Raw genomic sequence first — 25,781 nt, 5'->3', positions numbered from 1 at the left:
TTTTCCGGTTGGAATCCTCTTTGGAACGAGTTGCCAATATCCAACCTTCTTTCTACAAACCAGTCATTATCAGATCATATTCAAATAATTGTACCTTCATTTTTTGTTAAAATGTTAAAATGTTTCCTCAGTGATTAACTACGTCCATCAGGGTATGTTGGGTAGTATTTTATTGTGTAATGGATGCGCTGTTGAGAAATCATGACTCACAACTGAAACTGATTTTTTCCACATTCTGTTACTAATTTCTAAGGGTATTGCTCTGATGTATTCTACCAGCACCCTTTGCCTTTTCTTAAATGTGGAAGTCAGAGCAGGGGGTGGGTTGCCAAAAAGTGCCCATGCCTTTTCCCTCTTGTAAAGCTGTAGGAACTCTGCCTGGTAGTAGAGGCATCAGCTGCTTTGTTCTCTGAATTCCTAGAGCCTGTTCAAGATCAGACTGTGGTTTCTTGTGGAAAAGTTACTTTTGTTCTTTCTTCTTTCCTAGTAGTCTATCTTAGACAAGAGTACATAGCTGTTATTTGTGTTTGCCTAAACAGAAGAGTGCCTGAACTGAAGGAAAGGGGCAGTCACTAACAAGCAGAAGAGGATTTGAAGAGACAGCCAGGGTCACGTGGCCAATAGGCCTCATCATATTCAGTTTCACAGCTCTAGTTTCTTTTATCTGTTGCTTTTCTTGAGATTTTTTCTTCAAATCACACACAAATGAACTTCCATCAGTTCACATCTCCTAGAAGGGATTGTGGGAAATGGTTCCTAAGACCTGCTGTTGTTTAGATTCTCCTGTTCTGATAGCAGGACAACAGCCTTCAACTGGATCTGTGATGTGAGCATTTTTTGCAGCCCTTACTCTGCTATAGCCTGCTGGTTAAATTATTTCTTCAGACAGAGTTATGGCAATTTGATGACATATAGTGCAAGGAAAGGTCAAAATTTAGCTCCCAAAGTCTACAGCAATAATAATAATTAATTCTTACCTAGTGGTTGTAGCTATACAAGCACTTTACAAGGGAATATCAGTATTACTGTTCCTATGTGACAGGCAGCAAATCAGAAGGAGCATGAGTGTGGCCAAGCCAGGAGAACGCAGAGCTCTGGCTGAGTGCCCTCTCCATGCTGCATTTTAGTATTAGTTAAGGCAGCAGCTAAAGCAAAACTCTGCCCAGCAAATCACTGATGTAGAAGTATTTAGGCCACAATTCAGCACGAGACAGCACATTGCTATTTACATTTAGAGTTACATTTGCTTATACTGCAGGCAGTGTGAGCCTCGATCCCTGGAAAACATGGATCTTAGTTCAGCAGCCCCTGGGTGCAACCCAGCCAAGAGCACAAGGCAGAAAGAAGAGGGGACTCTGAGAGCCAGGCAATCCTGTCTTTTTAAGAGAGGAAAACAGCCTGCAATCCTACAGAGAGCCACAAACAGGCTCCAGTGGGCTCCAGTCAGATCTTGCTCAGACACTGCAGGGGGGATGGAGAGCACAGGATTGTCCTGGGGTGGCACTGCCACCATGAACAGTCACCTTCTGCCACATTTCCTTTATGCTTCCAGACAACTCAGAGTTGGAAAGGACTCATGCATTAGAGACAAAACTCTTCTGGAAATCAGTGAAACACATCCAGCACATTCTATAGTTAGGGGGAGTTTTGATTTTACTGGTGACTCGAGTGCAGGAGTCGTGGCTGAGAGAAAGTGGTGCAGTGCCACTGTCCCCAAAGCCTTCCCCTCTCTTTTCCAGAGATCTGATAGTGCTGACTATGCCATTTGCTTGGAGATACTGATTTTCATTATATAACCACCTATCTCCTGTACAGGTCTGAAACCCCCCACACGTAAGCCACGAATAGAACCAGGAGACAAACTCAGAGAATAAAAAGGTAAGAAACTGGCTTTTAGATCATAGTGCTCTTAGAGTACAGGGGCTGACAATCAGATTAAGAACTGTTGTTCTAATGAAATAACAGCAGAATCACATCTGCACTATGCGTTTTTAGTCCAGAACAGTAGGATTGGTTAAAACATCCTGAATCAGGTCCAAATTATGACGTGACTGCTTCACACTTCTCCAAAAACCCAAGTGTATTTCTTTTGTGCTTCCAGCGCAGTTTCTGTGCTGAAACTAAGACCACACGAGGGCAGTGTAGTGGGGGAGTAAAATCCAGGAATGCAAATTAAACTCTAAGCCTGATTTTCCTGTCTCTTCATGAAATCTGGAGGTAGAGCTGTGTCTAGAGAGTAGAGTGGCCTGCAATTACCCCACAAACTAAAGAGGAAATTTTAACACTTCTGTTCAGCCTCTTATCACTGTATTTTGTCCTGCTTTTATTTCCTTCACCACTGCTGTGAATATTCTCTCTCCTAGAGCTGTGGGTCTGAAGTGGCTCAGAAGTTGAGACTTCAGTACACTTTGGACTCCTAACAGAAGGGAAATGTAAGAGATGTGGAAAGTCAGGCCTTCAGTTCAGTCTTCCTTCACCACTGCTGTGAATATTCTCTCTCCGAGAGCTGTGGGTCTGAAGTGTCTCAGAGGTTGAGACTTCAGTACACTTTGGGCTCCTAACAGAAGGGAAATTGTAAGAGATGTGGAAAGTCAGGCCTGCAGTTCAGCGAGGTGAGCATTTTGTATTGGAGCAAAATCTCCAAAACTGTGGTTAAACACCCCTGGATTCTCTCATCTAAGCCAACACACAAATTCTCCCAGGAAAGCAAACAAGACCACTGTCCTTGACTTTTGACAAGTATAATTTTCAAATTATTTCACTAGGCTAGGAAATATATTCTTCAGAAACTCTTAGCTAAGCCTCTTTTCCCCTCAAACCCTCTGCAGGGTTCAGTTCTCTAACTCACTGACACAGCTGCTCAAGTAATCTTTTTCAAGATGAAAGCAACCAGAATTCTTAAAATCCTCTCAGTTTTACTGTGAACATGTTCTTAACACATGCAGTATGTACTTATGTAAACTTGAGATTATTAAGTTTGTCTGTATTGTGCTGGACTGATCCTTCAGCTCCTCTATAAACTTAATAGATAACTCTCCTAGGACATAGTTGTATTATTCTGCAATTTCTTTACCTTCAGTTTTAGTTTCATAAGCAATTGTTTCTTCGAAAATTGATACAGATTTTGCTTTAAAATTGATAGTGCAATCCTGTGTAGTTAAAGACCGTGATAAACAAGAGCTCACTCTCATATCCTTAAGGAAACATGCAATTGTTTAATAATCCTACTCTCCTGTCCAAAGATGGATTTTTATTCATTGCATGCTCTTTCTACTGTTGTGCAATTATTACTAAGGCATAGTAATAGCTTTCTATTTCCACAAGCACGGCATTATATGCCTTGTATCACTCACACCAGCCACAGCTGTGATAATGTATCCTTGAAAGGCAAGAAAACTAATGAGGCAAAACCTTTCTGTCTGAAATCCAGGATTATTTCCTTCCACAAAATTCTGCTTTGAAGGGTACTCCTTCATGAAATCCTTCAAAATAAACTTATCATAGTCTCAGTCACAACTAATGGTAAGATAACAAGCCACAAACCTTTTCCTTGAACAGCGGTTTTGTATTTTACTGTGCATCTGATCAATTAAACCCCATATTAGGGCTTCATTTTGAATCCTATTTCCTTCAAAATTCATATCAAATTACATGGACCTGTGTTCTAGTACAAGATTCAGTATATAGAAAACTATTTTGCACTTTTTTTTTTTAATACACCAGCTTATGTATCCTTGGTCATAGCAGGAAATCTGATCTCCTTCATACACAATTCCTTATTCTTTCAGTCAGCCACAAAGCCAGCTTTAGAGTAACTGCTCATTACAGGCAAAATACTGGTGTCTCTTAGGGAATGAGAGATCAGCCTTTGATTTAAAAATGCCCATGGGCTGGGCCTAAATCTTGTCTGTCATTCTCTTCTTCTCTGACAGTTTGCTATAATTTAAGGGAAGCCATTCTGCTGAGTTTGGGTAAATAAATGTTATGGTTGTCTCACAGAGAGAATAGCATTTAGGTCATAATAGAGGCTTGTTATTTACAGTTTTAAAAAGCCAGTTCTGAGTCCTGTCCTGGATGCCTAGCTACACATGTGACTGATATAGTGCATTTTGTATATTTTGGCACAAGAATGTGGTACACAATGATCTTATTTAGCAATATTTTGAAAAACATGCCAATTTTGAAAAAAAAAAAAAAGCCATTCAAATATGTGACAGAGCTGTGCCTTCTGTGGAAGAGGGTATAAAATTGAGAATTCTTGGCTTGTGATATAACCTATCCACTGTTTCTAAGGAGAGAGTCTTCATTAACGTCTATTTTCAATTTTCATTTTATAAAATAGTTGATGCCAAACTGGGACATATCATCAAGTAAGGCCAAGTTGGGTAAGCACATGTTTTTGTATACAATGAGAAGTACATTGTGGTCTGAATTCTGTTTAGACTGAAGTCTTTTACTAAGCTGCTTTTATACAGAGGGGTTAGAATGAAGGCTTAGAATTAACATAAGATCCCTTGTTGCTTATGACTAAGAATATTAGTGGAAAGACTAATTGGTTTGTATGAGAAGTTTAGAAATCTACTTTTATTCTTAATATCCAGTGCTGGTCCTTCAAGTCAAAACGAACTGACTCATCCTGTGACTCAAATATTGCAGTGTTGGTTTCCATTATCCACCACATCAGAACAATGACATGCAGACATGTACATTTTACTTGAGTTTTACTAGGTTTTCCAATATAATTAACATCTGTGCACTGGACTATTATTACAATGCAGGAGAAAGCTGTAGATTGTTTCAATTTTAAGGAATGCTGATTTTTCTAAGTGCTTTAGATGTCTATATTCTACAGAAATCTAAGTGGGAATTTGTATTTCTGTCGAAACTGGTAATGAAGTACTCGCTGTGTTTCCCTTTTTCTTTTATTAATAGATTTCTGTGTTTTCTCCTGAAGTTCTGCAAATTATATACGAAGTTACAAAATCCAAAATGAGACAGTTAAAAGATGTTCAGGCACAATTGTAAAGCCGTTTCGTAATTCTAAATATTTAACATCTTGTTATAACAGCAATGAATAGATACTTGGCAAGGTTGATTAAAACAGATGTTGAAAGAAGAAAACTAGTAACCATTTAACTGTGCAAAAGGGCTCAAACATGATTTGGAGTCTATGGGAAATGTGATATGAGTGGTTATTGTTGTGTCTGCCAATTAAATAAAGCTCATCAAATTATTCATAGCAAATAAAATCTGTTGCAAAACAAACCCGTTTGACTCACAGCAGACTGTTCAAAGATGCTTCTGTTTCCCTAAATGTACTTTTTCTTCATTTGAGAGCGATTAGGAGACCATCCACAATGGTCAGCAGTTGCTTTGATTGGTGATGTGCATGACAGTAAATGGTTTTTGGTTTTTCACTTGATGACAATGTTGATGTTTTGGAGGAAACAGATACTTTCCTATTTCAGTACACTGTACTTTCTCTCTTATGAACTTACAGTTCATAAGAGAGAAAATAAAAAAGAAAGAGCACTAATGCATCCAAACAAGAAAGAAGAAGTCTAAGAATAAATCCTAGTAAATATTGAAGCATGATCACAATAATTTCAGTTAACTAATGAACTGAATACTTCTGGCATAAATATTTCACTGTTAGGAAAGAATAAGTATAGGGATTTAGAGTTCTGGCACCAGTCACACAACAACTACTGAATAGTGATACTGAATAGTCATACTCCAGTTTACCATGAACACCTGAATATAGCACACTGCATAGAGCACACCAAATATAGCACCTTTATTCCAAGGCTCTGACTTCTAATACAATAGAAGTATCTTTTAGTAATAGCTTTTGTGCTGGAAATAAATTTGTGATTTTTCCTGGCTTTGAACCTAGTGAAAGAACCCACTTACACTTAGGAGAATGGGAGCATGGTTCTGCTTTGTACTTGTTGAACTCATCTACAGAGAGAAAATTGCCCAGCCCTACAGTACAGTCTTGATTCCAAGCAATATGAAAGGATCACACAGTGTTTCTACTTCACAGCACAGAGACAAAGGTTAATGAAAGCCAAGACCTTGGGGTTCAGATCTGTTCCTTGCTGTCACTGTAACCATCCTGTGGATTAGAGAGCTTTTTTGCCATGTGGCTCTCCCACAACTGGAACAGTTTCCCATAAACAACATTTTCAGTTAGCTGTTTGTGTTTAGACTATTCTGGGGTTTTTTTAGGAACAGCTGTGCAGTTAAGCATCTCCCACTAAACTGGTCATTAAAGCCACTTTAGGCAACTAATTCAGACACTGTACAACAGTGATAGCACTGGAAAGCAAGGGTGATTCTGTAGCTAAACAGCACAGTAGAAAAATAAAGACTGTAAAGCATCCTGCTCATATCTCACACTGTTTCAGGTTTTCCCTCACCTTTCAGCCAGTGTGGACCCTTTTAAAAGAAGCTACAACATAATTAGAACAAAATATATAGACTAAAGAAACCATGCATAGAATGTCTGGAATATTTTATTGGACTTCTCAACAATTTAATTGCTTTTACTTCTGAAAAAAACCTAACATGCATCTTGCTAGCTAACCTCATTATCCAGAAACACATACCAGAAAGCACTGAGCCTCTGGTTTTAGTAAATCTCCACTGTCCCTTTGCTTCCCATTTTGTTCTGTAATTTTGCAATGCTTCTTAATGAAACTGCCTTTTTCATGATTATCAGTGACCACAAGCTTTCCAGCCCATAAGCAAACACCCTCTGTCCCCAAATAGCCTCTGTCTTTCATCCAGCTACATCACTGAATGCCAGTAGTTCCCCCTGCTCAGTGAACACACTTCAAGGCCTGCATGTTCTGGGCCTAAAATTATTTCTTTGATAGCAATTATATATACAGCATCTTTTGTCCCACAGCCTTTGAAACAAGCTAAAGATATACATGCTTTGTCCAGAGGTCATTTAATCACAGAAATGCAGCCAGCCTTGGCTGGAAATCCAGCAACAGTTAATAGTGCATGGCAATATAAGAGCACTTTAGGTCAGCAAACTATGAATGCATTTGTTTCTAATGAAGCTGCTGCTCTAATTTAGGAAAGAAGCAGAATAATTATTCAGTTTGGAGTTTGGCCAGGAGACCAAAATGAACAGCATTCAGACTTCAGTAAAAATGTTCAAGAGTTTAAAATGGCCACAAATAACGTGGACCTAGGTTTTAAATTTCATTTGAAAGATGGATGAGCAGGTCATTTTGCTGTCAATGGGTCTCTAATTGGTTTGCCTCAGAGCATTTTATTGATCAATACTTTCTACTTCTTTTTGTAACAAAGATTCTGCATTCATCGTGTCTCAATATTTTTACATTCAGTGCTTTGCAATCCCTTAGTTATAAACCCCATGGTTTAGTAAGGCTAAAGTGAAGAAACTGGAGTAATTTTAGTATAGTTTGCACATTGAAAAGTCTTGATTTTTAAAACTAATAATTTAGTCTTATATCTATGAGGAAAATCAAGAACTTTCCATCTAATCGTTTTAGACCAAATTAGGTTTCTTTTAGGAGTTGATTTTTCTGCTTCTTCTGCTTCCTTACCAAAACAAAGATTGGAAAGAAAAGGGTCCTTGTTAATTTTAACTTGATGACTCACTGGGAATTTGGATGGCCTAGAATTACAAGTGGTTGTCCCAGGTGAATAACTGTTTCTATCCCTGTCCCCTGTTACACAGAGAATCTTATGATTATTCAACCCCTTCTCCATGGAGCAGGGCAAGGGCTTGGCACATCCCTCCTGGTTCATCTGCTGAAGGCTTCTCTGGTCACCAGTCAGAGCTGTGAGTGCTTCAGACATGAACATGGACCAAACTGACACTTGGCTATTTGCATCAGGAAAAGCTGAGTGCAGAGAGGCAGTTATATGGACAGCATTTCTTTTCCAGGGAGAACTTTTACTCACAGCCAACCAGAATATGCTGCCTGCACAGGAGTGCCATGCTCTTTGCTAGAATAGCACATCAGCACTGGTGCACCAGCAAAGCTGTGTGAGTACAGCCTTAGCCAGGCCTATAATCTACTTTTGATCTTGGCAGTAACCTCCCACTGACATAATTGATAGTCTGCTTTCCATCATGGACTTCACACAACCTAACATTTACACTCTGACCCATAATTATATTTAGAACATACACACACCTCTTCCTGCACAGAGAATAAAAAGCTGCACAGTACATCTTTCAGGAAGACTGTAAAGATTCCACTCATCCATCCCTAAAGACAAAAGTCCTTTCCAAATTTTTCCATCATGGTGTGCAATAGTAGTTAATGTTGTCAATCTCCTATATGTGTCTTACAAAGACCAGAGAAATGCTAGGATACAATTTCATTATTCAGATGAAAAATGTCCAGTTACTGAGGATTATTGTATGTTATATTACTAAAATATATATATATATTTAATCAAATATAATGAAGCTGGAACAAACAATGTGAGACTTACCATATCTCTGACTTTTTACCTCAGGAGACCAGCACAAAGAAGAAGGTTTTATCAAGTTATGATATTATAAAAGTGAGTGATATGCATGCTTAAAGCATGCATCAAGGGAATGAGAGGCTGCAAAATATTAAAGTAACCCTAGACGACATTAGCATAGCCTTGATCTGCAAGAACAGTACTGGCAATAAACTTTAGTTCAGTACTGATCTTTTTAAACTTCACTGCAGTTTCTTGTAATGTCCTTTGTTATGTCAAATTTTAACTTCAAATGCAGTGAGCAAATTGCCCTATGTGTTTAAGTCTGGTCCTGATTTATACAAAAGGCACATTGTCTTTCTTCAAAGGTTGACTGAACAAAGTCCAAGAACTGTACTCAAAGGATGATTTTTGGTTTCAAGTTAGCAGTTGAAGTTAAAAGATGTGATGTTTATGTTGCCTTTACTAAGAATGTTATACCACTGTAATTTAGTAAACTCTCCATAACAGCTCCCTAGCAGGTCTGCAATAGAAATATAGAGTAGGAGTACTTTTAAAGGCCATCTGATTTGTCATGAAAAAAAGGAGCAGGCTCAGTGTTCCTTCAAGTGACCAAGAGTGCCTGCCCAGGGAAAAGAACACACTCACTCCTGAAATGTTCCATTTCCCACTGATCTGAGCTTCTGTCTGTCAAAACAGCACAAGTCTTGAAAGAAATGGAAAAATGAATCCTATTTCCCAGAAGGCACTATACTAACCACTGCAGCACATGCACTTTTAATAGATTTATGGCTTATATGTATTATAGTAGTTCCTTTTTTGGCAGGCCACATTTTTAAGAAATTTTATTTACCTTCTTCTGGGACCGAAAGTTTTTCCCCTCATAAATCAGCCTGTTGCAGTAGACAATCATAATAGTATTTTGCTGCTGCTTGGAAAGAAGGTGACCAGAGCTCTGCAGTCTTGAGGTGCAGTCAGGGACCAGCTGCCTTCCCAGGAGGAACGAGCATTGGAGCACTGCTGCACCTATGGCATTCCAGCACAATTCCCCAGCTGCATATTGCCTGCAGTCCTTGGGACACAGGGTCAATTCTTTAAAAGTCAGGTTTTTGGGAGGTTTCCTTCTCTGCACCCACTAGTCTCAGTGCACCCAATTTCCCTGGACAAAATCCCAAACCAAGTTCCTTAACAGAACAGCACCACTTCTATTCAAAGGCCCCAGTGAAAACAAGCAGCCTTGCAGGGGAGCACTTCCTTCCAGAAATTATGGTATACACAGATATTTCACACATTAGGATACTGCCAACACCACACAATGCCAGCTATTGTCACATCTCTAGTAGCTGGGCCCTGAAGTGCATTACCAGTAGCTATTTCTATGAAGCCAAGTGCTCAAAACAACATTGCTTACATGGCTTTGATTTAGCACTGAATGAAGAGAAAGTGTTGTCTAAATCCTTTTTTCAGAGTTATTAACTAGTTATCATCTATTATTTGTTGTCATATTCTGTTGTATTAATTTTGATAAGCATTTAATTTAACATCAAGTAATTTTTTCTTCTAAGTAATGGGATCATCTTCTGCCAAAAGCAATTCCTCTTTGCTTGCTTTTTTGTTTTGTTTTCTAAAATGAAATCATCACCATGTAATCCAGACTAATCACTTCCCTGACAATCTGTCAGCAAAATACAAGGATACATGGCTCAAAATATAATACAAGCAAAATATGGCATGTCAAAACCTGCCTTCCTTGGGCTGTCATAATTCCTGATGAAGACTGGCTATATGTGATATGCTCCACAGCAGCACTAATGGCTCTCTAAGGACTACAGCTGAAGTGATTTGCCAGTGATACAGCCCAGACATCCCTTGCTATGAAATCTGAAAAATTATACACTTTCCTTGTAATTCCAAGTAAGAACTTAATTTCATTATGTATTTTGTTCTTCTCAAAGGGAACACGTATTACAATGCATGAAACAAAGCCTTGAGAAAGGGAAAAAGAATATCAAGAACCTATAGCTAAAGCAAAGATAACCTGGAAAATACTCTAGTTCTTTGACTTAGACCAACCTGACCAAGTATAATAGAAAGAAATGGAAGGAAGGAAGGACTGGCATCCAGAGGGACCCTGACAGATCTGAGAGGTTGGTCTGCATGAACCTCACAAAGTTTCACAAGGCCAAGTCCAAGGTCCTCCACCTGGACTGGGGAAATGGAAGCACAAATACAGGCTGGGCAGAGAGAGGAGTGAGAGCAGCTCTGGGGAGAAGGACCTGGGGGTGTTGGTGGATGAGGGGCTGGACATGAGCTGGCAGTGTGTGTTTGCAGCTCAGAAAGATAATCAAATCCTGGGCTGCACCAAAGAAGTGGGACCAGCAGGTCAAGAGAGGGGATTGTCCCTCTCTGCTCTTGTGAGAGACCTGGAGAGCTGCACCCAGCTCTGGGGCTCCCAGCATAACAAGGACATGGACCTGCTGGAGCAAGTCCACAGGATGGTCCCCAGTATGATCAGAGGGCTGGAGGACAGGCTGGGAGAGCTGGGCTGTTCAGCCTGGAGAACAGGCTTCAGGGGGACCTTACAGCACCTTCAGGGGCTCCTAAAGAGCTGGAGAGGGACTTTACAGGGACAAGGGCCTGGAGTGGTAGGACAAGGGGGAATGGCTCCAAACTGAAAGAGGGAGAAATTCTTTGCCATGAGGGTGGCTGGGCACTGGCACAGGTTTCCCAGGGAAGCTGTGGCTGCCCCATCCCTGGGAGTGCTCGAGGCCAGCCTGGATGGGGCTCTGAGCACCCGGTGCGGTGGAACCCCTGCACCCACCCTGGCAGGGCGTGGAACAAGATGGTCTCCAAGAGACCTTCCAACCCAGCATTATGATTCTGTGATCTATGCTTATGCATGACCTACTCTTAATGAGTAATTCTTGTAAAAACTACCTAGGGAATCTCTCCTTCATTTGAAATTGATTCTTTTCAGAGGAGATGTATTAGAAGACAATTAAAATCAGGAATCTACAGGTTCTTTGAAAGCCAGCCCTTAGGTTATGCTGGTTGAAATATTTCAGAACTGTTTTTTAAAGTTTCATTATTTCTTTAAATGGTCACAATTTTTGCTACTGTGAAATTTTCTAAGATTAATTCATAACAGAAATTATCATCACCTCACTGGGATCCCTAGGGACAGCTGTAAAAGCTTTTAAGCAGACTTTTTTTGCTAAAAAGAATTATGGAAACGTTCTGCACCCATTTCAGAATTTGCATTATATATGACCTATAAAAATATAATCTCAACCTCATTTCTTGATTTCTTATTTCTGCATCAAAAAGGAATGGAAAATGTGATATTAAATGTACTACTTAGCCATAAAGTTTGAGTAAGTTACATATATGAATTTTTGCATTATCTCCTGACAAATACCCTACAGAATGGACAGGACAAAACAGAGGTAACATTTTGCAAAATTTGTTTGCTGCCATTTTCAGACTGTCATTTCTGAGCAAATGGAAAAAATAGTTTTATCTCTTTTGCATTAATAAAAACTGATGTATTTAAAGTGCAATAACTTTTGTAGAATCTCACATGGTAATTTCACTAATCTGGAACAAACAGACTGGAAGACATTTTTTCAACACAACAATTTGATGGTCACCAGAAACACAATAACTGTATCTAAAAATATTAAGAGGATTTAAAATGGTTCTGTAATAAATAAAGGAAAAAATCCTAAATTTTTAGTCACAAATTACTTTCTAAATGTGTTTCTGACTTAAGATTCATGGTCCTGAGCAAAGATGCATGTTTGTTTTATTTTCTGTATCAAAGAGAAATTACTGTATTTATGGTAAATTGTGTATTCCTATAATGTGCCACTAAGACAAAACCCTCCACAATATATTCCACTTTCTTATTCCATTTTTAGAAGACTTCCCAGGGTCCATGATGAGAAACATATACATGCAATTCAGTGATATTTTATAGATTTTGTACAAAGATGTTTTAACCAGATAGAGAGCAAAATTTGACCTAACAAATACACAGCATAAAGCATTTATCCAATGCTTTGCCAAAGTTTCAAACACATTTTGTTTAGTGCAATATTTTTCAATCTTTTTACTTCCTCCTCTTGTTTTCTAGAGGAGATGAAAGTCCATGAGTAACAAATTCACACCTACCATGAATGGGTTTGCTTTTCTCAGTCACTTTTAGGAAATTGCCCTAAGCCACTGGTGTAAGTATGAAAACATTGTTAGTGTACTGCAACAACACAAACAGTCCTAGTTACATCTTGATTTCAGAGCTATCTTCTACAGTGTACCTTATACCTGGAAAACACACTCTTGACACCTTTAAGGTGAGACTGAAGTCCTCAATTTGAGGGTACAGAGCATAGCTGAGGTGCTTGCCTGAGGCTGATGCCAGAACCTGCATTTTTAAATGTGTGTTCCTACACTGCCAGATTAACTAGCTGTCAGGCATGAACTGCAGAGCAGATTGGACCATCTGTGGGGGAATATGACAAGAAAGAATCCAAACTATTGGATAGAAATCTTTCTCTACAGGAAATTTCAATGTAAGATGCCAAATGGAATTTGGAAATTAAAAAGAAATTAGTAATAATTTTGAAGCTATAATTAGAACACAGAAAACCAAGGAATACCAAGTAGGATATGGAGCTATTAAATCTCCATGGAAAGGCCAGCTGCCTGCCTCTGCTCTTCCTAAGGCTGGTGTGAGGGTAGTGCAGGCCAGTGGTGGCTGCCCTGGATTTCATGCCACAGGGCAGAGTGAAGGAACACAGATGAGGAGGTACAGGTCCATGTGCCACAGGCAGTGTGGGCTTAGCAAGGTTTGCATCCCATGGATGAGCCCTTGCAATGGCACTGCTCTTCTCCATTGGAAATACATTTTAGACTCCTTACCTATTCCCCCATCACCATAAACCTAGGAGTTAACTTGAAAATTCACTAGACTGACACCTGTGCTCTGTCCCACAGATTATTCACCAAATAACACACCGCATGTTAAGATTTTGGAACATTCAACCTGGAATAAACATACATGAAAGAAACTTAAGAAGTTGGTATACACTGTAAATTTTGAAGGTTTTTGTAATGCATGTTATGGTCAGAGTCACTTTAATGCTTGCTTCCTTCTCCTTTTTTGTCTCCCAAGCAAGTTACTCAAAGATGAGCTTTCCCATCATTTTCTTTGAGTGGATCTGTGACAGCTCTCTGGGTTATTGACTTTGTTACTCCCACAGTGCTCATCCGGTCCCTCAGCACTGCTTGCCTCCAGCCCTTCCCTCAACTTCCTCTTCAAAGTAAAGGCACTTCTCAAGCACTTTGCTGAACCACAGCACTTAAAAGCCACAAGCACAAACTGGTCATTTGGCAAAGAATATTATTCTTACCCAGCTGACGTAATGAGCCTTTCTCAATCAGCACTCATGGGTGCAGCACATGCTCCAGGGCTGGTTTGCAGTGCACTTGGCTGCAATAGGTGTGACCCCCAGATGGAGAGCTAGCTTTGTCTTATCCATGCTGCCACCCATGAAATGTTTCCACACACAAATGAAGGAACACAGCTAGGAAAAAGAAAAATTGAGCTAGAGAAAACACCCTGATGGGGTTTCTTTTTAATTATATGCCTGGTTTTTTGCCTATTCCACAATGCTAAAAATGAATACCACAGATGGAGGGTGGGTGTTAAAGGCCCACTGAACACTGAAATTTTACTGATCTGTTATAACAGGAAACATCTGTGCTAAATACAGTGTTTAGTAGCTCTTCCCATTTCAGCTGTGGAACATCAGTATTTACAGGACATTACCAAGAAATTGTTTGAACTCATGGTCACAGTCACTTCACAACTAACACTGACTGATTTGTTGCTCTGAATCATTTCAACAACTATGGATTTTGGAATACCAATGTATTTAATTGATTATCCTATGGTTTATCCAGATTTGCAGTTCCAGAACTAACATAGAAACAACTATTTCAATTCTTTCTAGTAGGCTACATTAATTTCTGTTTTTGTGAACAAAGTCCACTATTCTTTTACCAATCTGTAACATTTTCAGGCAGTTTTTCAGACCATATTTTCACAAAGTTTGGAGAACATTTTAAATGCATGTTTATCCTAACTGATGCTTAGAAGTACTAAGGCTTCTTCATCCCTCAGCTAAGCCAATTTTCTCTCTTATAATCTCCGCTAATCTTTTAGTAATGTTGGGACTGCCACAATACATCAGATCCAAGGGTCTATCCATGCCAGTATCTAAGTTCTGCTAGGACTAGCAAGAGCTATGTCAGGTCCTGGAACAAACAAAACATTTAGGGTTGATAATTAACCACCTCAAACAGTCTGCTGCCCCCTCATCTACTCTGTATATATGAATCCTATTCTTCTCCTCTGGCTTTATTGTCTGTTTGTTCTTCCCTTTTCATGAAAACTCAATTTTAATGAGAGCAGCTTCACAGAGATCTGGGTTTTGCTCCTGTGAGCATGTTAAGTTCTAAGAGACATCATCAATCAGCCTTTGAATGTTTAGTGTCTTTCAAGTTTCTTTACTTTGCCATGGTTCTTTGCCTTTTGCATAAGTGCCTTCATGTGTATCCTCTTCAAATATGTTACCTACAAGAAGCTCTGCTTGTCTTGTTCTTGCTTCCTTCTTTACCCATAAGAGCCATCAATCAATATCTGAAACAAGTCTGCTTTCCATTTGTTGTTACAAATTCTCCCTCCTAAATACAGTAGCTTGAAGCAAGGGAGAGAGCCCTATTGGTTTTCCTCTGTATTCATCTGTTTCAGATATGCTTCTGTTTGATGTGGGGAGGTGAACAAGCAAGGCAGCTTCAAAAGGCATTGCTCTTGTGTTGGTTTTGCTTAAAACCATAAAGCTCAGTCCTCAGGGGGGAAGGAGATGGGCTGGATCTCAGTCTTCCAAGGAGCTTTGTTGTACATGTTTGGCTGTTTCTCACACAGAGCAGTGAGGGGAAATGCCCTTAGCAGGCACACTGAGGTTTCCAAAAGCACATCTGTTCTTCACAGTTACATCTATTGACACCCCAGTGCTGATTTGGGGAAAGTTTCCTATGTGTTACAGCTCTGTGTAAAAACTGCTTTAACAACAAAAAAATCAATGCAAACATTTACAGGTCATCCCTGAAACAGGACACTGACAACAGTGAATATCCAAAATAAGACAGAATCCAGGTGGATAAAGGGTCGGGAGCTGCACCACCCCTTCCAGTAGTGCATAATCATGTAATTGATTACATGTAGTCCTGTCTGCTGAAGAACAGAACTATTGCAACAGGAGGCAGGGAGTAGGCCAGCTCCTAACCTGTTTTAAGGCAGGGGTAATATGCAAACTCCCAATATTCTTCACATAATGGAAGAGCATGGGCAGTCCAGATATATTGGGATTTGTTCTCCCCTTTTATTTGGTTCATCAGTTCTGTGCTTTTCTGATTTGTCAAGCTTTCAGAGACATGCCCCACATGAACACAGTGTACACATAAAGACAGACCCAGAAGAAACAGCATTCTTCTAAGGCAATTAAGCAAGCAATGCTTTGTTATGAAAAGCACTCCATGAACATTGAAGTAAAAAAAAGTGCCTTTTTAAAAGAAGCTTGAAGTAGATTACCCACTTATTATAGAATTATATTTATGCTTGGCAATTGTATTTGGGTTCTCTTCTTTATTTACAGCTGTTAATAGTAAGAGTTACTCAGTGCAGCACATTTCCAAAATTATTGAAAGGCACAAATATATAAAATCTGCTAAACTTGTGGGAAAACTTGAAACTGCAAGAATTCCACTCCTAGTCCCAAATGTGCTTCCAAGGAAAGTCAGATAATATTCTGGGTAATGAGTCATGGAAGAAGACTACCTTATCAGGGGATACAGAGTATGAAATGCATCTTGTATGAGAAATTCATATTTTGCAACACTATGCTCATGCAAATTAGTGCTTTTCTTTCATATCAGAAAACAAAGTTTGCTGATCAATTATTTAGCTTTGAATTTAATACTGAAAAGTCTGATGGCTCAATACCTACTGCTGTAAAGGAAGTTTCAGACTCATGTGCAGCTGCTGTATGTTTGACATAGACCATGAATCTACACACAAAAGTCCATCTAAAAATGTCTCTTCAGAGTTATTTGATATTAAAAAATCCTAGAAAAGATCAAACAGGCAGAATAAATTTTGGATTTAAAAAGTGCATTAAAAATTCAACCACATAAAAATTTTCTTGCTCTATAACCTCAGATGTATTAGCATAACCATCACATGAATCTTTTTTCAGATGCTAGGGTTATTATAGGAACACAGGGCGGATCCTCAGCTGGTGAAAATCATTAGAGCTGCACAGAAGCCAATTTATGCTAGCTAAAGTTCTGGCCCATAAAATCTCTTCCAAACCTGAAAGAACATCTTGTACTACAATATAACAGGTCTTCAGGTGATTGAAAAGCATCCTGATGAACAGTGTGGTTTCAGGAAAAAAAGCAGGATTGTATGCCTGACAAATTTCTGCTCTGTGTTCTTTTCTTTAACTTGATTAGAAAGATATATTCAAGCAAAAACTTGCCTGGTACAATGCATCATTAGTCACATGCTGCTTCCAATAGTGAGCCATCAATTTTATTTTAGATGTGAATATGTGCAAGAGGTCTAACTGTAACTGGAACATTAGCCAGGCAGCAGATGGGGACTGTGATTGAGAGTCTACCTCCTGGGTATATGTTGTACAAGCAGCAGCTCAGCAGAAGAGAGAAGGTTATCAAGCCCCCTTGCAGTGCATGCAAACTACACATAAACACATGGACATAAGCTACAAATTTGGGGTTGACCACTGTGTGTTTAAGAAAAGATTCTATTTCATGTGAAGTTGGCAAAGCAGTAGCCTCCGTGCAATATGAAACGTGTTCTGTCTGTTTCACAGAGAGCAGTTTGGAATATCTATTTCTAATTTTAGAATCCAGATCACTACAGTAGGTATGAGTGATTTCAATGCAGAAAATGAAGTAATTGCAAATGCTGGGTGTTATGGAAAAGAGAGATCATATCTACAGGTTTTTTTTTAATGGATCCTTTAAATTTAAAGATTAACATATTTAACCATAACCACATTTAAACCTTACATTTAAACAACTTAATTTCAGACATTTTTTAAAAAAAATCAAGATTTTTGCAAATACCAAATTATCCACTTTCCTTATCCAGAGTATGAGTAGCAAACATATCCAATCCTAAACTTTCCACTCACTCTTCAAAGTAATATCAGGACACATTTAATTTCAGACATTTTTTAAAAAATCAAGATTTTTGCAAATACCAAATTATCCACTTTCCTTATCCAGAGCACGAGAAGCAAACATATCCAATCCTAAACTTAAACTTTCCACTCACTCTTGAAAGTAACATCAGGACACAGTGCAGCTTGCATATTCCAGGTGTCATTTTCCTACATCAGCCTCCCAGCCTTTGTTACAGTCCCTGAGATGTCTGTTCCCTGATTTTCTAGTACCTGTGTTGTACATTTTGTCACTGCCAGTGGTGCAGGATTGCAGCAGAGCAGCCTTACAGTTCCTAAGGCTCTGGCAGAACACTGGGAGTGTCTCAGGGGTATCGAGTTTCACCATTCTTATGGTCAAACAGTGGAACAATATGAAGACCCAGAGCACCCTCATTTTCCCAGAGGATTCTTTTTTTTCTGCAGTGATTTTCACCTGGAATATTGCAGCTCCCACTCACTACACCTCATGCAGATTCAAATGTGGCTGAAAAAAGCCATTTTAGTAAGTGATGCAACATACTGCCAGTAAACTCTGAGTAGCAATTGCACAGTTGCTTCTGGTAAATACCTGGCTCCACTTTTTCTATCCTCATAATGTGCCAAAGACTCTTTCTTGTTATGCTTTTTAGGGTAACTAATTTCTAAAATAATTTAGGTTATATATTCATAGAATATTATATGTGCAATAACAATACAATGGCAATTAACCCATCTAAGAACCTATCAAGCAAGGTAGTTATCAAGTGACCAGATAAACATGTTGAAAATGGCAAAGGTTATAATTTCAATATTTAGATTCACAGGAAAATTATTTACCAGGAGTTTCCTACCTCTAATGATCATTACATTTGCAGAAGACCCATTCTTTTCTCTTTGAGCAGACAATAAAGGTAATTGGAATTACTCATGTAAATCAAATGGAGAAGAAAAGAAAACAAAGAGCACACTCTGAAAACACATGGTGCAACAATGCTGTCAAGGCCATCGGGAGCAGCTCCTTCCTCTGGAACACAATCACATCTGCTCTCTGCAGACTAATGTGCCATAGCAGGCAATTCAGTGCTACATAAACTCATCCTCAACACGCTCTGTGAAGCCTCTCATTCAAATCGGTGCCATTATTCCCACAACACTGCTTAGTGTTCTCATCATTATTGCTGACATCCCGTGAATACTGGAAAGACAAATAAATACCAGCAATAACTGACACAGAATTGCCAAATGAAGTAAAACCTACCAAAGGAAGGCACATTCCTCCACCTTGTTTCGCAGTTTTCCTTTTACCACCTTAAGCAATCTTTCATAAAATGCTCATAATGTCATCCTGGCTTCCTATATGGGTTCCATAGTGAGAAGTAAATCCAAACATTGATCCCTATAGACTTTATTTTCAGACAATCTCTTCACAAAGATCCAACAGCCAATTCTGTCCCTGACAGATCTACCACCTTGTTCCAGAACAATTCCTGTCTGCAGAAAGTGAAACTTGCAATCTTTCTCCTCTAAATGCTCTCTACTTTCTTGATTACTGTGCCTAGTGTCACCATTCAACCTGTCAGTCAGACCTGTCATCTTCACATAATCTCCAGCCAACATTATTCTGAGTTCACTGCAAAATCTCTGCTTAATAGCTGTGCTGATTTAGCTGTTCTAAATCACACTAGTAATTTCCACCAGTCTTAACTTCACTAAAATACAGCATTTCCTGTTCAGCATCAAAGCCTAAATTCTTGTCCGAGTTCTGTCTTTTGTCTCTTTTCCTTGCTCACTAAAATACTGCTGTGATCAGTATTTTTCATTTAGCAAGAGTAATTTTGATCCTATCACCCCCTTTTCCGTATGTCCTCTTTTTCAGTATACTTTCACACACACACACTAATCAATCAGTCTTGACAGTGCTTCAGATGTTACTGTGCCAAGATCACTGCCAGCTGCAGGGACAGGTCTGACCTTAGAGATTGCTTGAGGGTTTTCCAGCTATCTGCTGTGTCCTGGACTCACAGCTGCTTGGAATGAGCAAGGAAGGAAAGTGATCTGCACTTTTCTCCTGCCTTCATGCAGCACCCAGCAGTATGGACTCCTCCCCACAAAGCCTGCTCTCATATGCCTGAACAATGCATCAAGCAAGACAGCAGAATTTCCCTGCTGAGAATACTTTTTTTTTTTTTTTTGTCTAACATGTCAGTTCTGCTATAGCATATTGGTCATACGAGATTTAGTCTTTAAAAAAGGGAAAACTTTTATCTGGGACAGTTTAAAAGAACTAAAAAAAAGAACTAAAATTCTTTAAAAATTGTCTCTATTTGCTATTACTAAGAGCAAATCCATAATAAACTAAGTTCAGCAAATTTACACTATCACCCATTCTTGTGCATGAGGGTTTCTTAATGATTCAGAATGTGGGAGAAAGTTTCCCGTGCCTATTTCTAAGGAAAATTCCACAATGGTGCAAAGCATGTAAGTGCGGTATGATGCACCTATCTGGCTAATTATAGCTTAGCTCAGGTGTGCAGGTAGCCATGGAGGTTTGCAGCACTAACCCACATAAACTGGCAATCCAGTGAGCCGTGGAAAGCAGGTGGATTTGCAGCCCGTGCTAAGGCCTGTGCTGCCATGGCTGTGCCTTTAAAATGAGCCAGAGCATTCCCAACACCCCTGACTGGTGTGGCAGGTCTGTGATGCTGCAGACTGATGCTACCACAGGAGAGGCCAGCATGGTGTCCTGCTCATATGGGAAATCCAGCTGGGTGTGATCCCTGCTGCCTATCCAAGGGCAATTTTTGTCCTCTCACGCTTTGCAATATTTACCTACTTGTTTCATACACACACAGTGCTGTAATTAAAATCCTGCTCTGACTTCCAATACAAACCATACTATCTTAGTATAAACCTTTCCTCTGAAATGACTCTTACATTTAGTACCTACAGTTTCTTATGATTCTTTTCTCGGAAGTGGAGAGAGATGTTGGTTAATTGTGCTGTATTAGTTAATGTCTTATGTGTTAAAAATCATTCACTTGGTTTGAAAGAAAAGACTGATTCTCCAAAATCTGGTACTGATTGAACCACTGAAAGAAGTGTTTAATATATGTAAAATGTTGACGATTGCCTTGCTGGGATTTGTCTGTGTTAATGAAATATTTAGAGGAACCTCTTGCCCTTATTTTGCAATGTGTTCAGACCGAGCTGTTGACCAGCTGAATGCAAGCTGGTTACCCTGGCCTTTAGCAGTATTTCAGAGAACAAATGCCCTCAAGTCTGTGTTCAGAGCCAAGCACTGTTGAGCAAGGTAAGAGGATCCAGCTCCAAATTACTTCTGCCACATGTGGCATAAAATAAAAATGAAGAGGTTGGAAATAGGCAAATTCCAATTTCCCTCCCATAAAAGGAAAAACCGGAGCAGGGGACAAACAAAATCAAGGTTAATGATTAATGGGCAAAGAATTTCTTGCAAAGCATTGCTAATTCTTTTCTTTTCCCATCTCTTGGCAGAATTTAGCAGAACTCTCATTCAAAGAAACAAAAATGAGAAGTTTGCAACTTTCATTTTTATTGCTTTCTTGTATCATCATCTCAGCAAATACATATGAAGGAAAGAAAAAAGGTAATATACTATTAAATATAAATACTGATCATTAACTTTTAAAAATGTTTATGCTATACAAATTTAGTAGTATTGACTGTCTGGTCATTAGGATGTTGGGTTTGGGTGCTGTGTTCCCTAAAATATGGCATTTATACCTGTCTGTATTTACTGGAAAATGTGGTTGCTCATAATTACCACAAATATATCCCAGGGGGAACCCATACATGTTGAGGCAACAGAATTAAGGTAATCTGACCTTTAACAAAGCTTCTGATTAAGATCATTTTAAAATGTATTAATTTGAAAATATTCACTGAATTGATAATGTTATAATCTTCTTGGCTGGAATTATTCTGTGTGACAGATTTAGTCTCCTACTACGAATCAAAATTTCCAGCTACCTGACACTGTTTAAGCTTTCATTTGCTGAGTTGCCTAATGCAGACTGCCTTTCATCTCAAGTGGATGAATATCTTTGAGTGGAAGAGATATATCTGCAGTAGGTTTTGTTGAGCAGTCCTGGGAAAGGTCTTTACCCCTGGCATGGTCACACAACCATTTCCTACGCATTTGTGACGCTGGCGTTCTGTCAGTATCTGTGTGACTGTTGAGCAAGACAGGACACCAAACAACTGCATTTCTTAAAACCTCCCTGATGTGATTGATAAAGATAATGCCATGTTTGGCCTCATTATTGATGTATACAAAGCAAGTATTAGTTTTCCTTCTTATCTAACTGCATTTCTAATACTCTAAGTCTGGAGGGGATAAACAAAGTTTTCTCCTTGGCTGGAAATAAATCAAGATATGCACATTCACAGAAGTATGGCCCCTTACATCAGCTGTGCTTTGTATTTTTATTAATTTATATTAACAGCTTTAGAAACCATTTGCTACACAAATGCTTTATATGCAATAGTCATTGTGATTGCAATCTACAGGAGGCAGGACCACCCTTCTGTGAGACGGCACATTAAATTTCCCCTTGGGTTTAACTTTGAACAATATAAAATCCCTGAATTAAAACACTGTGAGAAACTTCAATTAATGCCACAACTTGGCTGGTTCACCAGACAAGACCTGCACATCCTTCACAGTCACTGAACCTTAGAAAGCTATTTAGAAAAGTTGACCAATTCTGTATTTTTGAGAGAACTTAAAATAAGAGCACTAACTTTAGTTTGAGCTTCTCCCATCATCTTTGCTAAGATCTATTCAGATTCCACTGTGTGGTCAAAGTTTAGTTCCCCAGAGATACACATGGCAGAGAGAGGAAGTTACTGTCCCCCCGTTCTTTCACAGTCACAGGTCCTGCCTCATGCAGCTCACATTCTGCCACCCCACGACCTGTGGCACCATTTATAGCAAGGTCAGTCCCTTCACTCTCTCCATCCCCTTTCCCCTCATGACCTAGGACTCCTGTATCATGGACTTCTCTTGTTTGCTCATTGCTTCTGCAGTTTAAAACCTTACTCGAGGGCCACAAACAACAGGTCACTATTGGCACTAGCAGATATGCCCAGCTCATAGTATGCTGAGGCAAGAGACTGATTTCAGAAACAGAGAACGTCTATTTCTAAAAATGCAAAAAAATTTACTGTATTTTCTTCCAGGTGCAGCTCACAGCCTAACTAGATCTGCTACAGGGGGTAGTTACCAGGCTAAAGACTCTGGTATTTCATTATGTTGAACTAAGACCCTCATCACTTGTCACTTTTAAATCGGTCCAATTCCAAATCCAACTGTCTATTTGCATTAATGAGTATTTCTGCATCTTTCATTCCCTTGGTACCCTGCTCCAATCCATCTCAGCCACACCAGCCTTGGCCAGAACATCATTTAATTCCCAGTTCTCAAAACCTTGCCTTGTTTCTGCAACCATTTGACTTGTCAGCCAGGCTGTGCTTGTTCTGCGAGTGCTGGCTGTACCTGGTAACCTCGGGGAATCATTTTCCTTATTTCACTTCTAGTGAGGCAGATTCTTTTGCCACAATGGCAGATGCACATGACAGTAAGGCATCACCTCACACTAAGGAAGGGAGCAAAGCTTTCAGCTCTGCATAAGAGGCCTTTTAATGCTGTCAGGTGGAGACAGCATTCCATGAGCATTGAATCTATTTTACCTGGATATCCGCCTACCTTGGAGCTCACTCGTTCTTGTTTCAGCAGGAACTGCAGCATAGAACAGCACAACTATCAGGAGTGCAAAGCCTCCTCAGGGATGAGTGCCTGGCACATAATTCTAGCACAAGCAATTACCTATGAAAGAGCAGTCTCTAAAAGAACAATCACTGTGTAAAAGTCCTACTCATTCATTTGTATCCAGAAAATAAACAACTCTTCCATTTTTTTTTCTGTACCATTGTATCCACCTACACAGTAAAAGAAATCACATTACAAAATCAGAACTTACAGGAATTAGACTGCAGCAGGTAAATCAGTTTAGATGAGTGTTTGTAGATATTTTTGATCAAGTTAGGTACAAAAATATATATTGTAGGTTCTTATTTTATACTTAATTATGGAGAATAAGATGGAGTGCATTACCAAGCAAAAACTACACCAAATTTAAAACACACACAGGGTTATTCTTAAAAAAACCACAGAGGGTTTCTGAAATGCCATGGTTTTCTTGTACATTTATATAGCAGGAAAGAATTTTGGCATTTTTGGCAAAGGTTCATTATCTAAAAGCAGAATCCCAGAATGAGAAATAAGCACCTAAAAATAACATTCCTCAAATTGTGCCAAGATGATTCTTTCTACAAGTATGTGAAAAATACATAAGCCCTTATTTATTTTGATTCTTCTCCTGTAAACATAAAAGTAGGTGGGAATATTTTCCATTATTCCAGTTCCTTGTGCAGAGCAGAGTTAGACAGTAGCTGACATGAAAATGCATGCTGTTGAGCTAGCACTTTTACTTGACAGCCTCACAGCTGGCAGAAGAGCTGCACTTCTTTTTCCCCAAAGAGAAGGTAACATCTCAGCTATCATCCAATTCTGCTATGTTTTAAGTACTGCAGTGCTATCATCACCTCAGTATTACACACAGGCCATAGGAATAGAGTATACAAAGATCTGAATAGCTGTTATGTTTTCTTCATTCCCCAAATGGATTACAGATGCAAGAGATGTTTGGTATAGCAAATATATATCAAAGTCTGTATAAAATTTCTCAACAAAATGCAGTGTGTGGGGTATACTCTCTCAGATCCAGAAAACTACCAAAATAATAATTTCTACCTCTTATAGTGGAAAAACTATTAGAAACAAAAACCATTAAATTCCAAAAGGAGATGGAGAAATAAAGTGAGCCCATAGAAACAAGTCTAAAAACCATTAGTATTCCTTATTTACTTCAATGGACTTATTGATCACCTCTGAAATTTAAATTCACGTCACTTCTAGTTAGATCATTTAAAGAAGAGTTCAGGAGCTAAATTTTGTGACATATAAAAATAATGGTCCAAGAAGTCCTGGAATTTGAAAGTTCAGATACCAGTTACACTAATGATCTATGTTATGATAGTCTCAGGAAAAATTTTGCAAAACTATTTGCTGCCATTTTCTGACTGGGTGTGTTTTGAAATTTGCATTGCTCCCACGAGTCTTAGAATTCTACCAAAATTTCTATGATCTAAACCAGTTATTTTTCCTTTTGTCATCTGGAAAAATCTATGACTATAATTTCAGACATAAATTTTCACTACAGGATCCAAAATATAATTATAGTTTAACTAACAGAAGGCCCTTTGCTTTTCCATGAAAAGAGACAATAACAGGAACCCAAGTGACAAAGGAACTACCCATGCACGAAACAACTTTCAATATTTCTACTAAAGCAAGTGACTGAACATTTAATGAGGAGCTTAAATTCACCAATGGATTGCAATTTGTATGACTGGAGAATTACATTCTTCTGACTAGTGCTTGCATATGACAGTAGAAAAACCTGAACATACAGAACAGCTCTTGGTAATGTGGCACTGCAATCAAACTGCTTAACTGATTGTCTTCCTTTTCTCAAACTAGAGAAGGCTAGAATTGGTTTTAAATACAAATACATCGTTTCAATGGAAAATAAGTATCAATAAAAACATACTGCATTAAGCACTGGGATCCTCAGCACAAGGAAAATGTGGAGTGTCAGAGTGAGTCCAGAGGTCACAAAGATGATCAGAGGGCTGGAGCACCTCTCCTGTGAAGTCAGGCTGATAGAGTTGGGGTTGTTCAGCCTGGAGAAAGCCCAAGGGAGATTTCATTGCAGCCTTTCAGCATCTTAAGAGGGCTTGTAAAATGGAGGGAGAGGAATTTTTGACATGGGCAGATAGTGACAGGACAAGGGGCAGTGTCTTAAACTGAAAGAAGGTACTTTTACATTAGGCAGTGGGAATAAATTCTTAGAGCGTGCTAAGGCA

General features: G+C 39.0%; 1 protein-coding gene across 3 annotated transcripts in view; it reads left to right on the top strand.

Annotated features, from left to right (window-relative positions):
* The first annotated feature begins 4,238 nt into the window (after positions 1-4,238).
* LIPC (lipase C, hepatic type) overlaps positions 4,239-25,781 on the top strand; it is a 66,509-nt gene continuing 44,966 nt past the window's right edge. Inside the window, exons 1-2 of one of the 3 annotated variants that reach the window (XM_039723643.1) lie at positions 4,239-4,385; positions 21,267-21,378. In XM_039723643.1, the coding sequence (XP_039579577.1) occupies positions 21,300-21,378 (79 nt within the window). In that variant the 5' untranslated portion in view covers positions 4,239-4,385; positions 21,267-21,299. Of the gene's footprint in view, positions 4,386-21,020; positions 21,064-21,266; positions 21,379-25,781 lie in introns of those variants that run through there. The other 2 variants (XM_039723644.1, XM_039723645.1) reach the window with 2 other exon arrangements.

This window comes from Passer montanus, unplaced genomic scaffold (genome assembly GCF_014805655.1).
Source record: "Passer montanus isolate IOZ18808 unplaced genomic scaffold, ASM1480565v1 scaffold5, whole genome shotgun sequence".
Lineage (NCBI taxonomy): Eukaryota > Metazoa > Chordata > Aves > Passeriformes > Passeridae > Passer > Passer montanus.
The sequence above is the reverse complement of the archived record's forward strand: the minus strand, read 5'-3'. Positions and strand labels throughout refer to the sequence as shown.